Genomic DNA, 16141 nt, shown 5'->3' with positions numbered 1-16141 from the left:
AGGAATCGGAATGTGGGTCATATTGCATCAAATCGAGTCAAATGCATTGGCGAGAATCGTGAGCCTCGTGGGCAAATACAAAATGTAACATTTCGCATAAGTGGGCGAGCTAATCGGCCGCCTAGAATTGGTAGGGCGTAAGGTGGATTTGGCTGTGGTTTTGCGTTAGCGTCTTTGATTCATAGTTAAAACGTCTTTGGTCCTGGGTTCGAATCCCGCCGCTACTGAAATTTTAATTAATAATCAGCACTGGTGGCCGAAGACTTCCGGCATAGGAAGTCACCCTCATTCTGCCAACGCCCTTCTCAAGAAGGGCGGAGAAGCGGACAAAGGTTCAGGGAACTCTCTTCTCCTAGGGGTGGGAAGCTGCCCCTGTAAGCGGAGGAATCAAGGGTCAGCTACTGGCTTAGATTTTGAGTTCGAAATCAAATAGATTTTTCCTACATCCAACATCTAGTATGTGAAAAAGTTAACACACATCATGGTTCCTGAGGAAGACTAGCGCAATGACGACGCACTTCTATCATCATGGCCGGCCATTGTGGCCGAGTGGTTCTAGGTGCTTCAGTCTGGATCTGCGCGACCGCTACAGTCGCAGGTTCGAATCCTGCCTCAAGCATGGATGTGTGTGATGTCCTTAGGTTAGTTAGGTTTGAGTAGTTCTAAGTTCTAGGGGACTGATGACCTCAGATGTTAAGTTCCATAGTGCTCAGAGCCATTTGAACCATTTTTGTATCACCATGACAGTCCTCTGGCAGGTGAACGACGCAGCTTTCATCTGAAGGAGTGTCGGCGGACGGTGAATTCACCTCAAATTGTTAGTGGCTGTTTTCATTCCGAGCATGGGTGGTCCATCCCCCAACTAAATCACACATAGCGTCCCTGTTAGGGCCTCCACTATAGCTTGATAATTTTTTTATCATTTAGGTATAATTTGCAGAGTGAAGCCCAGGTTTGCAAGAGAAAGCCAAAGGAATTATTTAAAGAGCCGACACGGCTGACTACGGGGTCTCAAAAAACTAGCACGAACTTCTCATCGACTGGAGTATTTACTTTACACTCCACCAAAACCACACATCCAAACCATTTTCTATACTATGCAGTGTGTCAGAATTTCTGTACTGTGGGATTTAATGCGTAGGGTAGTTAATCTAAACAGGTTTACAATAATTAGTGAATATCAGTGATTTCACAATGACTTCCTGAAACTGAAAGGTATTTTTAAATGTGAACTGCTAACGTTTGCTATTTACCAAATACACATTACAGCTCCCTAACGCCATTCCTTAGCGGCCATAAACATAGCGAAGAAACACTAACATTTAGGGGAAAATGCGTTTAACTTCATAGCAGGTGCTGTCTTGGAACGCTCTGTGCAGTGATAACATTACGTTTACTGCACAAACTTTCTTCAGCGGCTCAAAGGTTATTTCACAACAAGCTGTGAAGTCACCGCTAAGCTCTCGGCTGTGTATGCAAAAAGTGGTGACGGATGAGACAAAGACTCACTTACTTCCCGGAAAGGTAAATGGCAATAAAGTTTGTTGAAGATCGGGGGAAGTGGTTTATTTAGTGCCAGAAATAAAATGGTAACGGCTTTTATGTCACACGTGATTGTGACGCCCTCTCTCAAAATAGTTTATCAAGCTAGAACGGGCACTTGAAAGCAGCTACATTTTCATTTGTAGCCTTATTTTATTTCTCATTGAAACTACGTAGAAAGACGTATTGTATCCCGGATACGAGGAACGTCTATCAGCAGTGATTTATAGGCATTAATTGCTCTCGCTCGGACTTGCATTTTTCATAATTATTGTTGCTGAAGCGACAGCATCGAAACAGACTACGAGTAACTTTAAAGGTTAAATGCCTCTCTCTTGAAAACTGTTTGCCACTTGCTGTTCTGTATCGGCAATATTTCGTTCCTATCAATTATAACAATGTTGAGAACCAAGTGTATCCGTGATAGGATCAGTACGCATCTTGTGTCAACATTGAGCATGATTGTTTCCATTGTATGTGAACATTCTCATAAATAAGATTCTGCTAATGTTTACCGGTGTTCAATGCGTTTACTAACCATGTGAAAATTTCTATCAAAAATTAAATTGATTTTCTTATTACGATCCTCGTCACTCATCTGTTCTCACTAATTACAGCATTATTTCTTTCGACCACTTTTTCGCTCACTCTTGTTGGTCGTTGTTCATAGTGGAACTTCCACAACTATCGACGATTCATTCCCCCGTTCTCGGAAATACCCTAGATTTGATAGTGGTCGTGAGTTGGCACGCTTTTCGATAATTCAGCAATCTGAACACAATCTGAATCTTCCGAGATGCGCCGTTTTTATTCATCCTGCACTCGCGTGACAAGTAAAGTATCCAAAAATGGTGATTTATTCTCAGTCAAATAAAAAATCGTTATTTGGCACACAACCAAAACCTTACTAGTATAGAATTATCTGAAAGGGACATCAACATAGCTTGCTTCCTAGCGACTTATTGGATATTACTCCTCATGAAATTTTGGAGTATGTCCAAGATCTGGGAAAGATTATATTATGCACAAGAAATGTTACAGTATTTACGGGTATCAGTAGAAATTTATTTACTTGGTAACTTACCAATAATGATTAACCTCCCAAACGGTTTAAGCAGCTTTATGCATTTCTCGACATCGTCTCCACCATTGCTGTTAATTACCATATCTAGTCCGTCAGGATACGCCTCCAATATTTCCTCCACGTAATCTTCTTCATGGTGAAAAACCCTGGTCAGTCCGAGAGACAGGAGTTTTGAACGTTTCGAGTCTGAAGCAGTTCCCAAAATTGTGACTCCGCGAACAGTTTGGGCTAACTGCACAACAGACGTGCCAACGCCACCTGCAATTAAAAAGATTTCCAGTACTGTTATTTCTGTCATCGTTTGAGGTTTCATATACTAATAACAGTAAACCTTCAGCTGACTATAGACATGGAGATTGCTTTGTCTAAAGATAATGATACTGATGGTAACTAACTTTCTGAAAGTAGTAGGTGAGTTTCGCTGCTTGGGCCGAAGAATAAACGATGATGGCCAAAGTAGAGATGATACAAAATGCAGCATGAAGCATTTCTAAGGAAGGAAAATCTGATATAAAATTGGGTGTTAGTAAAACTTTTCTGAAAGTGATGATGTAGGCTGAGGCAATGAATAAAAATTTGTATCAGTGTCGGGATTTGAACAAATTTTAATTCATTGTTTCAGTTTACATCGTTATCATAGATAAAGGTCAAAATCGATATGTCTCAGGACATGATTAAAGTATCATCTATGCCTGAGATGCAGGCTGCATTAACTCCCTTTCACGCATTGCTAAGGTGCTATTCCAGTACTGGAGAGCTTCTACAACACTGATGTAGTTTAGATGGGGAACAGCGATGGGCTGAGGCGTGAGCAGGAATTTGTATCGGGGAGGGAGACAAACTAAGGTAATCTGTGCAGTTATGGTAGCCATAGTGACAGTGTGGCTCGGTGGTTAGCGCATCTGCCTGGTAAGAGGAATATGAGTTAGAATCCTGCCTACGATATTATTGTAGATAGACGTGGGACTCAGTATATTTCAGGAATATCAACTGTACATGGTTTTCTGAAGGTATTTGTCTAGAGAGTAGCTCTGTGTGGAAGTAAAACATATACTGTAAAGAGTTCAGACAAGAAAAGGATAGTAACTCTTGAAATGTGCTTTCATAGAAGGATGCTAAGGATTAGACGGATAGATAAATAATAGATTGGGAGATCTTGAATCGAACTGTCAGAAAAATACGTTTCATGCCACAACTTGAGTAAAAGAAAGGATCAGTTTACAGCACACATCCTGAGGCAACATGGGATCGTCAATGGAGGGAAGCACGACAGGTAAGCATTTTAGAGGGAGGCCAAAGCTCAAGTACAATATGCATGTTCAAATAGATGTCGGTTGCAATAGTTATTGGAAAACGAAGAGGCTTGCGCAAGAGGACTAGCGCACAGAGCTGCATCAAACCAGTCTTCGGACTGAATACCACAACAACAACAACAACAATAACAACAATATTGATGCTGACATTAGAACTGTCCATTGCTTCCCTGATGCATAACGCTGGTTTTCAGTAGATCGTTGGAAATTGCCGTGCTGTTGACAATTAGAATGGTCTGTAAAGCAACACTCAATATTATGACAAAAAGCCCATTGGCGTTTAAGTTTCGGCTCTATGACCGTGAGAAGTCTGATGTAGGTCGCGATCACATACAGACGGATCAATGAGTAATGCATTATCACATACGGACGCATCAATGAGAAATGCATCGAGGTCTCCCTCTCTCTCTGTCTCTCTCTTTCTCTCTCTCTCTCTCTCTCTCTCTCTCTCTCTGTGTGTGTGTGTGTGAGTGTGTGTGTGTATGTGTGTGTGGTGTGTGTGTGTTTGTGTATGTGTGTGTGTGCGTGTGTGTGTGTGCGTGTGTGTGTTTGTGTAAGTGCGAGTTGTCATGTGAGTTACACCCGAATGCAGGTCTTCACACAGTTACTCTTCGTGTTCTTCTGTCTCCAGCTGCTCTCTTCTCTGCCACGAACCTTCCACCTTCTTCAATGTCATTAAACATCTTGTATCTTCTACTTCATTTCATTCTTCTTTCTAGCTCTTACACTGCTTTCACCGCCAAATAATCTGTCGCAACACGTGACCAAGCCAGTTCGTCTTCCTTTTCCGTGTATCTTCCAATAGTCTTCTCCTTTCCCCCATTCTTTCTAGCTACTATTTATTAGTTACTCTCTGTATCCAAGTAACCCTTTCCAGCTTGCTCCACATTCACATCTCAAATGCCTCCAATCCCATTTCCTGCTCTCTTTCACCACCATACTGTGCCACACTCCAAACAAAGCACTTGGGTAGCTATTTCCTGGGCTCTTTATTTACACTGGTGCCCAAACTTCAAGCAACAAAGCGAAATCTGGCAAGGTTGCGTTTATTTTGCCACAAAACAGTATAATCAGGTGATAGCGAAGTAGAAACAATACAACGAAACAAAAGCCAAACAGCGGCAACATGCACAACGGTAGACAAAAATGTTCATCGTTTTTTCCAACTTAACGGATTTACATACAGATTCCGACAAGTGATTAATGAGGCCAGTATGAAGTGTGATCACCTCTGGCAGCAATACAGGCCTGAGAAATGACGAGGCATGCTGTGAGTGATGTCATTAATCTCATGCTGAGGCAATAATGTCCATTCTTCGTGCTGAGCTGTCCGAAAGTCTTCGAGAGTGGTTGGTGGATGCTGACGTGATGTAACCCGTGTCCCTATATTACATTATTTATTTATGGTTCATTTAAATTTTTATAATTTTTTTTTTTTGCTTTAAAATTTTCGCATATTGGCACTATATTTTCTGTAGATGTAAAGTAAAGTGTGCTGGAGTTTGAAGTTATTTGCACTGAATGTGAGTAACGTATGAAAAAGACTGCGTAAACTGCTTATTACGTTAAATAACTTTCTGATGACGTTTTGTGTTTTAAAATATTTGTGTGTAGAAACTGTTCACGTTGACGTAAATCTGAAAATTTGAGAAATGGTCACGTTTAGGAACAATGTAAGAAATAGGTGTTATGTAAAAGCCAGTGTTCTTTTGTTTGAAACGAAAGTTACTCTGCGGGGTGGAAAGGTGGCAAGGGTAAAATGGCGCGATATCTAGAGCAAGCGCGGGAAGTAAATCACACAGTCTGTAGGCAGCAGTGATTGAGGCAACAACTTTGTGGAGCAGGAGAAGCTTTGCCTGCAGATTTGCACAAAAATGTCTCCGATGAAGACTGCAAACGGCTTACGGCATTCCTGCGAGTTGTTCGGCCACTGCATGTAAAACTGAACGACGCCAAGAAGAGAAATTGAGCCCATAGAGCTAATTACTTGCAGGCCGTAATGTGGGTAGTGTAGCCGTCACACCTAAGCCTACAACCACCAGATAAGAAGGTACTGTGCCGAGTATCTGACTTCTCGGAAAGCGTAATCAAAGAATCCATAGAAATAAAAATTCACGACAATCTGGTCAACAGAGATGACGGATACGAACTCAGCGCAGCATGGAACCCTGCGATAGCGGCAATCCGTCGGGAGCGGGCCCGTCAATGTCCTCCGCCGCGGACGCAGACAGAGGGCTTACACCGAGAACCGAACGCGGCCGCTGGGGGCGACCACCATCCCCACCACCGCGCGCACGCCGCTGGTCCACCGCAGCCACACGGGGTGTAGTGGAAGGGGGTGACCGCGCATATAAATATCTCGCTCTCCGCGAATATCGACACCTCGCCAGAAAATGGGTAGTACGACACTTCCCGATACGTGGCGAGATATCAACGCTACCACCCGGCTGGATACCCGAGAAATCTTCATCAAGGTAACTCTATTGATTAGCTTTTCCTATTAACAGGACTATCCTTTCATAGTGTACTTTATTTGGAAACTAAACCTAATTTTAGTAGAGGGTTATACGTGGCCACGTAGAGAGAGGGGTTCTATTATTTAGGTAAAAGCATACTAAATTACAATAGTAGGGGTAGGGTTATACCTGTTGCATCCCAGATGTGCTCTGTGAGATTCAAATCGAGAGAGCGAGCAGGACACGCCGTGCGTGCAATATCTTCCTTTTCTAGGAATACACCAACTGCTTCTATTGTATGAGGTTGAACATCTTTGTCCAGCAATACGAAGTCTGGACCTACAGCACCTCCCAACAACCGCACGTGAGGTCCGAAAATCTCGTCACGATACCTGACAGCAGTTAAACCTCGCCGATTTAACCGTACAGTTTCATGAAAAAGTGTTAGAGGGTTCAATGTGATTCCTGACCACACCATTAGGGATCATCCTCGATATCAGTTCCTTACGCACAATGGTTGGGTCCCGATATCGTGTTCCACGTTCCCTCCAGATGTGAATCCGTCGAGAATCACTGTCCAGACCAAATCGAGGCCCATGTGCGGAAAGAACAGTGGTCCACTGTTCGACCGTCCAGGTGGCATATTTACTGTTCCATTCTAGACGTTCCCTTCTGTGATGACGCGCCAGAGCTGCACATAGAGCACATCTCTGACAATAAGGACCATTCAGCCGAAACTTTCTGTACGTCGTTTGTCTCGATACAATACGTCTAGTGGATGCGGTGAGGTCAGATGCCAGCTGCCGTGCAGTGAGTGCTAAGGCGGTACCGTCGTGCCCTTACACCCGAACAACGTATCTCCCTTTCTAATGGTACACGTGGTCGGCCCCGCCCTTGTCTTCGAGATACAGTTTTGATCTTATAAACTGTCACCTCATCCGAAAAACAACAGAATCGCCACATCCGAAAAACAACAGAACCATTCACATTAAGCCATCCGGTCACGTCAGATTGCGACTGTCCTGTTTCCATTCTTCCCATGGGCCTCCATCGTAGAGAGCCTCGTAGGAGACTTCTCTGGGCTTTACTGCACTGTCTGTCATTGTGCACACATCGATTGTAGATGCTGGACTACCCGGAAAACACTATCCCATTTGATAGGTGCCCTGACGTCATTGTTGGCGCGGTTTTCCGTTGACCAGAATGCGATTTTCCGTGCAGGACATCCAGAACACGATGGTACAGACACCTGTTAACATTTTGTATGATAGTATCGTTAACGAGACACAGGACGGGGAAATAGTGGTTTTGTTGGTTTAATTTTGTTTTCCATATAACAAGTTCCTTCCCTTAGGTACTATTGTTCGAGCTACGACTTCCTGGGACACCATAAATATTGCTAGGCACTTGAATGCTGTTACTTCGCTAATCTGAATATGTCCAATCTTAATATTAGATATTTTACGCAACTTCCCAATCATCTGGCACATTGCTTTCCTCTTATTCATCTTCATACCGTATTCTTCACAGGTCTGATGACTTTTATAATTTTCTTTGCGCTATTTTAACTCCCTGCTTCCTTTCTTCCAACATGAACTCCACTTTTTCCGACTGAGAATTTCTCGATAAATTCCTCTGCATATATGAATAAGAGCAAAAGGGATAGACAGCAGTCATGGCCCTCTTTCCTATCAATCGTATTTTTCTCATCCATTTCATTCCCAACCCTTAGTTTTACGTTGTGATACAAAAAAAAATTGTACCTATATTCCTGTTTTCTTAAAAATGCTAATCAGCTTGCTCCATTTTATTCTGCCAAAAGTCTTTTCTAAGTCAACTAATACAGAATAAAGTTTTTGCCCCTCACAATGTATTTGTCTCTCATCCTTGCTAATAGTCAGGTTGCATCTTTTGCTACTTTACCCTTTCTGTATCCGAACGTCCTCTGATAGTTGTATGTACTTTACAGTATTTTGCACCCTCCTTTTTCTCTGTTGGTGGCAAATTCTCGTGATAAAATCCTCTGACTATACTCCTACATTGTACATCTCTTTACAAATGTTCACTATCTCTCTTCTTCCTCTATCTCCCAAGCTTTTCACCACTTCTTTTGCAATTTCGTAACTTCCTAGTGTCTCCTTTTTCGTCTATTTCATTACGTATCATACTTCTTCATCTAAAATACCTTTGTCTTTTTCTTCATGTGACATATCCGGCTCTTCGATCTTTGTATTACTTGGCCTTTGACCCAGGTCAAGGCCTATATATTCGCACCATGTATTAAAAACTTCCTTTGCTTCTTTGGTTTTTGTGACATCGTTTCTTTCGATTTCTATATTTGTCTTCTTTTTCCTCTCTACGTCTCAAACAAATAAATTAAATTGTATTATGTGACATTCACTGAAAAGATTACAGGTATGTCGGTTAAACAGATTTTGTGACTACACAATGTTGGAAATACCGTCCTGTTAACTGCATAACTCAGAGTAAAGGTTGCTTCAATGATTTTTGCAGTAATTAAGGAGGGAGTCTTTGGCACACGCAACTCAAACTAAGGGCGGGAAGCGGGATAGAATAAGGTCTTTGTCCTTCACGACTTAATGTAGTACCTGGAAGTGGTGACAAAATAAAATTCATTTGGTGATTCAGCATGTGCTATAGGTAGTTATTTCGATGCTTTATTTAATTCTTAATATCTCAAGCTCTTATTTATCTGTCCTCTCTGTTCTGAGGGCATATTTCGTCACGTAAACAATTCTGTACATGTCGAAATAGCACACTACAGACTGAGAGGACAGATAACCTCACAGCTTGATGTATTTAGAAAAACATTTAATATCAGAAAAATTGGGAGGGCCATCTAGAGCCGCTTTTGAGCGAACAATTTGGTCGTTTTTGCTCACAACTTATGAATAGTGCTAGAATAGCTAAAGCAGGGGTGACCATGAATTCATGTGCCCTTGCTGACATGCTATAGCGCTCAGCCTGCACAGTTCCCCTAAGACCATGCCACACTCTCAGAGTGGGAGGAGAGGAAAGAGGGGGAAACCGTGAAAGCCCTATGCGAATGCAGTCACAGAGTATATGAGTTCGTTTATACACTCCTGGAAATGGAAAAAAGAACACATTGACACCCGTGTGTCAGACCCACCATACTTGCTCCGGACACTGCGAGAGGGCTGTACAAGCAATGATCACACGCACGGCACAGCGGACACACCAGGAACCGCGGTGTCGGCCGTCGAATGGCGCTAGCTGCGCTTCATTTGTGCACCGCCGCCGTCAGTGTCAGCCAGTTTGCCGTGGCATACGGAGCTCCATTGCAGTCTTTAACACTGGTAGCATGCCGCGACAGCGTGGACGTGAACCGTGTGTGCAGTTGACGGACTTTGAGCGAGGGCGTATAGTGGGCATGCGGGAGGCCGGGTGGACGTACCGCCGAATTGCTCAACACGTGGGGCGTGAGGTCTCCACAGTACATCGATGTTGTCGCCAGTGGTCGGCGGAAGGTGCACGTGCCCGTCGACCTGGGACCGGACCGCAGCGACGCACGGATGCACGCCAAGACCGTAGGATCCTACGCAGTGCCGTAGGGGACCGCACCGCCACTTCCCAGCAAATTAGGGACACTGTTGCTCCTGGGGTATCGGCGAGGACCATTCGCAACCGTCTCCATGAAGCTGGGCTACGGTCCCGCACACCGTTAGGCCGTCTTACGCTCATGCCCCAACATCGTGCAGCCCGCCTCCAGTGGTGTCGCGACAGGCGTGAATGGAGGGACGAATGGAGACGTGTCGTCTTCAGCGATGAGAGTCGCTTCTGCCTTGGTGCCAATGATGGTAGTATGCGTGTTTGGCGCCGTGCAGGTGAGCCTCCACAATCAGGACTGCATACGACCGAGGCACACAGGGCCAACACCCGGCATCATGGTGTGGGAAGCGATCTCCTACACTGGCCGTACACCACTGGTGATCGTCGAGGGGACACTGAATAGTGCACGGTACATCCAAACCGTCATCGAACCCATCGTTCTACCATTCCTAGACCGGCAAGGGAACTTGCTGTTCCAACAGGACAATGCACGTCCGCATGTATCCCGTGCCACCCAACGTGCTCTAGAAGGTGTAAGTCAACTACCCTGGCCAGCAAGATCTCCGGATCTGTCCCCCATTGAGCATGTTTGGGACTGGATGAAGCGTCGTCTCACGCGGTCTGCACGTCCAGCACGAACGCTGGTCCAACTGAGGCGCCAGGTGGAAATGGCATGGCAAGCCGTTCCACAGGACTACATCCAGCATCTCTACGATCGTCTCCATGGGAGAATAGCAGCCTGCATTGCTGCGAAAGGTGGATATACACTGTACTAGTGCCGACATTGTGCATGCTCTGTTGCCTGTATCTATGTGCCTGTGGTTCTGTCAGTGTGATCATGTGATGTATCTGACCCCAGGAATGTGTCAATAAAGTTTCCCTTTCCAGGGACAATGAATTCACGGTGATCTTATTTCAATTTCCAGGAGTGTATTTCACATTTCTGAACACCCAAAGGAAACCAATTTTCAGCACTATTTAGTTATTTTGAGCACTGAAGACATAATATAATCTTTATCTGGTACAAGCAGTCAGCATACAGATATATGCAGACAATTTCACATAGTTTCACACTCAGGTTGTCACGTAACTGCGGCTTACTTAGTTTCTTAACTAAAACAAGGTCTTTCATACAAATAATTTGATCGAAAGATTGTAGCACTTCTGTAACGTCATTATGGAGACATGGAAACTCTACCTGAGGAAAACAATGTAGTCGTCCTACATCTGTCTTTAAAAGGGGAATTACATTGCAGTTCAGACAGTTACATCTGCACATACGCAGGAGCTCTTTCTACTCAAATGGCGGATGGTTTCGAAAACGGCTGTATTACTAGAGTTTCTTCATAATATTTAGGAAACTGTACAACTATACATGTAATTCCTTGAAAGTCACAATGAATTCTTCAAACCCCACAATTACTTTAACGCCATTAATCACAGTGAATTGGACTGTGTTTATCATAAATTGTTCCATCTACAATGCGATTTACTTTTTAAATGCAGTCCCATCAAATGAGAAATAAGTTGTTTGTCACTTTTCAGTGTCTCACAGCGGACACTGTGCAGTCAAGTCCACTTACAATGTGAGATCTTAAATTCATTCCGGATCTTCTAATTTTCGTTCCTGCACTTCTTTTTCCTTCATAAATTCAGTAGTACCCGGTTTTAAATTGAAATTTTCTTTCAGGTATACCCCTTGAGACTTAACCTACGTACTTTGCAGTAATATATGAAGTCTCCGTACCCTTCGTTCTGTTTCATCGAAAACTGTTGCAAATGTAAGTGAAATAGTGCGTGTGACTTGGGAAATTTTGCTATCTGTACCACCATTTTCGTCAAGTCCACCATGCCTACAAATTTAGCCCAACATGCTACTTCACGTACAGAACAATGAATCAAGTCTATTGATCGTTTAATTGTGACTTCTGAAATTTTCCCGGCGTATATCTTCTTCTAATAATTTCCGGGATTCGGCATAAATACCGCGACTGCACCTGGGCTCTTCAGTAGTTGTGTACTCACCTGATGATGGCCGGACGTCTCTGGGCCGAAATATCGTGGCAGAATGTCGACGGGATCCGGCTGCATACCCGGAAATTATTAGAAGATCGTTTAATTTTCTGCACTTTCATTGTCAACTAAACAATTAAATTCTTTCTGCATGGTATTGTAATGTCATTTCATAGTAAGTTTGAAGTAGCCGTCAATTATGCGACTGCGTAATAGATACTGAAAATTTTCATGCCCCTCCTCTGTTATTTCCATTGTTCTTTAAAAGTTTGTGACAAAAGATCGCTAGACTGCCTCTTTTTTGTACAAACAGACACTGGATCTGTGAACTTCTTCATATCACAAACAAACAGCAGAGGGTAAACAGCGCTGTCACCACGATTCTGCCGAACTGAAAAGAGTTGTGTCGACCGAAAAATACTAAAGTGCGGTGCTAAATGAAATGTCACGTTGTACTGGCTGTTTGCAAGAAGGGCTGAGCAAAGCAGAGACAGGCCAGGCCTGTACATCTGACACGAGTGCTGTCTGGCTCGCCGTGGCCGACTTTGAACTAAAGGACAAATATGGTTCATCGCTGCTCTTCTCCCACCAACCCAATCTGTGTCGTTCAGTTATATAAGCTGTAGGTATTGTAACCTCCATTGTTACATACTTCTAGCCATGAAAATCTGTTCTACTTGGTTTTCAAGGTATACGTGGTATTCAGAAATTCCAGTTACAGGCTTGTATAGGGTAGCGAGTACATAATATTTTGAATAGGAATATTTTGAAGGAAGTTGCCGCGAGATTCCCCTAAATTGAACGTTTCTGATGCCGTATCAGGACGGAAACTTTATGAGCCCTTCGTTTTCTGTGAAGGAACGGTAATAGGTGTTTCTTATCTTAAAGGGCTAGAACTGTGGCTCTTTACTCAATCGGAGTAAAATGGACCACAGAACTTTATCTGGCAGCACGCTGGTACGCCTCCTCTCTGGCATAAGTCAGTACGCGATTGGTAAGCCCTGCATCACTAAAGGGAGCAAGAAATGGTACACTGATACAAAACCATCTTAAGATTTAGTACTCCACATTTTATTCAAAGGAAGTCATAATTAATAGGTTATGTATTAGTTAATGAGAATTAGTCGATCTCCATTAGTATATTACATACACATAAAGTAAAAAAGTCCTGTTTTAAACACTACTGCAATCACAAATTTTACGAGGGTTTGGTAATCTAGGTTTAAAGTACTGTACGTTGTACCCGACCGCTGGATTGGCCACATGGTGACGGATGACAGAGCTTGTTTTGCCTGACCTCCACGTTCACACTCGATTTGGACTCAATGTGGATTTTAGTGTTTGGGGATTCATAAAGGATCATGGGTATGTGCTTGTTATACCAGCTGATCAAACTGACTTCAGAAACACCGTTGTTGCAACAGTTATTCCAGACCCGGTGATCAAGATTTGGGAAGAATTCGCCTATCGGCACAATGTGTGACGAATGGTCCTCACACTGAACTCATGAAACAAAAACTGTTGCAGTTGCTCTTTCGTTTGATGTATTATTTGTAGTTGCATGTTCAGTGTAATATGTGCTACAAAGCCTTGTTCTGTTTGAAACACCCTGCACATTGTATGGCATCAGTCGAGTGTAGTATGTAGCTGCCTATCTGTCAATACCGAACTTAAGTAAAGGAGACCCGAAGTGCCCATACACAATTGTTCAGACCACATCAGAGTGTTATTAACGAATATAAACTTGACGTTTTTGTGTGGACTACGTCATTCACGACAGCCTATTTTCACCACCAATTTTTCAGACAGTTTTGGAGGAGGCGCCGACTACTGAGGACATCTGCGCAGGTCAAATGGGTAGGCTACAAACGTAAAATCGAGATTCATTATCATCCCACATCTGGGGACTCTCTCAGACCAAATTTACCGCGACTTTATGGAAATTAGAGCAAAGACAAGGCTTAGCTTCCACACTAATAATACCTTAAAACCCTGCAGCAACACTCAAACTTTTTTATCATTTTGTATGCTACAGCAGGCAATGTCTTTATAATTTTTTGAGCGTATTAATACTTTTACTCCTAGTCTAACATATTGTACTAGTGTTATCTTTTATAGAAATGATGAAGACTCCTCTGTCTCATTATGCAGAACAAACGTATAAGCATGGCTGATACAAGGACGGTGTCGTGACGAGACCGATTGTGCATACTACATCTGCATCTCCGAACACCACCATGAAGCGAATGGCAGATGGTACTTACCATTGTACCAGTTATTAGTGCTTTCCAGCGATGCAACTAATCCAACAGTAAAACAGTCGTTGAGGCGTGGAATACCTATATTTCGTTGTGGCCGAGCGGTTCTAGGCGCTTCAGTCCGGGACCGCGCTGCCGCTACGGTCGCAGGTTCAAATCCTGCCTCGGGCATGGATGTGTGTGATGTCTTTAGGTTAGTTAGGTTTCAGTGGTTCTAAGTCTAGGGGACTGACGACCTCAGATGTTAAGTCCCATAGTGCTTAGAGCCATTTGAACCATATATATTTCTACTGCGATTAACGTCCCCCTTTGTGGTGTCCGGCATGCAGTTATCTATTATGTTGCTTCGTGTTATATGTATCAGAAACTGACGTAAGGTAAAGTGTGCTAACTCACTATTAGCAACTTCTTACTGTATTCGCTGTGGATCGAAGTTTGCCACAGCTTCTTCCCATTATATTTGCGTATGGAGCGCGGGAAGAAATATTGCTAAAACGCCCATGTGCGCGCTGTGATTAGCTTAATCTTGTCCTTGCAGTTCCTACGGGAGCGACACATTGGGGGCTTTAGTGTATACCTATATTCATCATTTATTGCTGGTTCTAGAAAGTTCGTAAGTTATCTTTCACGATACAGTTTGCGTCTCTCTTCAAACGACTGATCAGTTTCTTCACAGTCACCGTGACACTCTCCCAGGGGCCAAACAACAATGTAAATATTTATGGTGCTCTTCTCCCTATAGGTTCAATATCCCTTGTTAGTCCTGTTACACAGTAATTTTTTTTTCCTTTGATTTTTACACCCCGCCCCGTATACGCTTGTATCTGTACTGCACTGAGAATATCTGCACAACAGCGCAAATGTCAGCGGTATGTGCTGTGTGTTTTGTCTATAAACAATCTGGCACCATTAATTTGCTGTTAAGAACATTAATACCCACTTCATTGTTCGACTCAACCTTGCATTCAGTACTACTTCGTTCCTTTTCAAATGGTTCAAATGGCTCTAAGCACTATGGGACTTAACATCTGAGGTCATCAGTCCCCAAGACTTAGAACTATTTAAACCTAACTAACCTAAAGACATCACACACATCCATGCCCGATACAGGATTCGAACCTGCGACCATAGCAGTCGCACGGTTCCGGACTGAAGCGCCTAGAACCGTTCGGCCACATCGGCCGGCGGTTCCTTTTCAAGCTCGCTTTTTCGGCGGTATTCAATGTTCTTTAACAGTGACACACAACGGTATGCGCAGGTCCACTGACGAATAGTGGGCAGATATGCACTTCGTGTACGGCCCCACGGAATTCTATGGGAAATCAGCGCAACGACGCTATGCTGAGGTGAAGATGCAACGACGGAAACGATCACAAAAATTCTGTATGCAAGGGGATTTGTATTATTCCGTGCTTTGTGTTTTGCGTTTTGGTGATTGCATCCCATAGGCTTTTTTCATTACTGTGAAGGTATTCCACAGAAATGAAAGGAAGTAATGTAACAAACAGAATAGGTCATAATTGTGATCTGTTTGCTTGCGGCCATAGTCCTGCAATATTTTAGAAATGCAACATTTTCTTACTGGTCTGTTATTAAACTTATTTATGTACCTTAATCGCTATTTCTGCCTACTATGCTATTCTCACGTCACAGCTTTAACTAACTGTGTAGCTAGATTCGGAGCCTAGTTGCTTGCAAGAGCCAGGACTGGGAAAGGCGGGATTGAATATCGCCCGCAACATTGACAAGTTTCAGAACAACATAAATTAACTTCCAGAACATTTAATGAAACACAGATCAAGAGATGAAAGTTGAACAGCGCAGTTAAAGATATACAAGTACTGAAACGTGAAAGTAATTTAACTAAACTGTTTAAGCCAGTAC

The 16141-nt window shown here is 43.2% G+C and overlaps 1 protein-coding gene across 1 annotated transcript in view; it reads right to left on the bottom strand.

The window, feature by feature from the left end:
- The window catches only part of LOC124795756 (synaptic vesicle membrane protein VAT-1 homolog), a 98666-nt gene that overhangs the window by 28969 nt on the left and 53556 nt on the right, over positions 1 to 16141 (bottom strand). The window contains exon 6 of the mRNA XM_047259838.1: positions 2627 to 2884. Within this exon, the coding sequence (XP_047115794.1) occupies positions 2627 to 2884 (258 nt within the window). The remainder of the gene's footprint in view (positions 1 to 2626; positions 2885 to 16141) is intronic.

This window comes from Schistocerca piceifrons, chromosome 4 (genome assembly GCF_021461385.2).
Source record: "Schistocerca piceifrons isolate TAMUIC-IGC-003096 chromosome 4, iqSchPice1.1, whole genome shotgun sequence".
In the NCBI taxonomy this organism is placed as follows: Eukaryota; Metazoa; Arthropoda; class Insecta; order Orthoptera; family Acrididae; genus Schistocerca; species Schistocerca piceifrons.
Note: the sequence above shows the minus strand (reverse complement) of the source record. Positions and strands in the feature narration are given on the sequence as shown.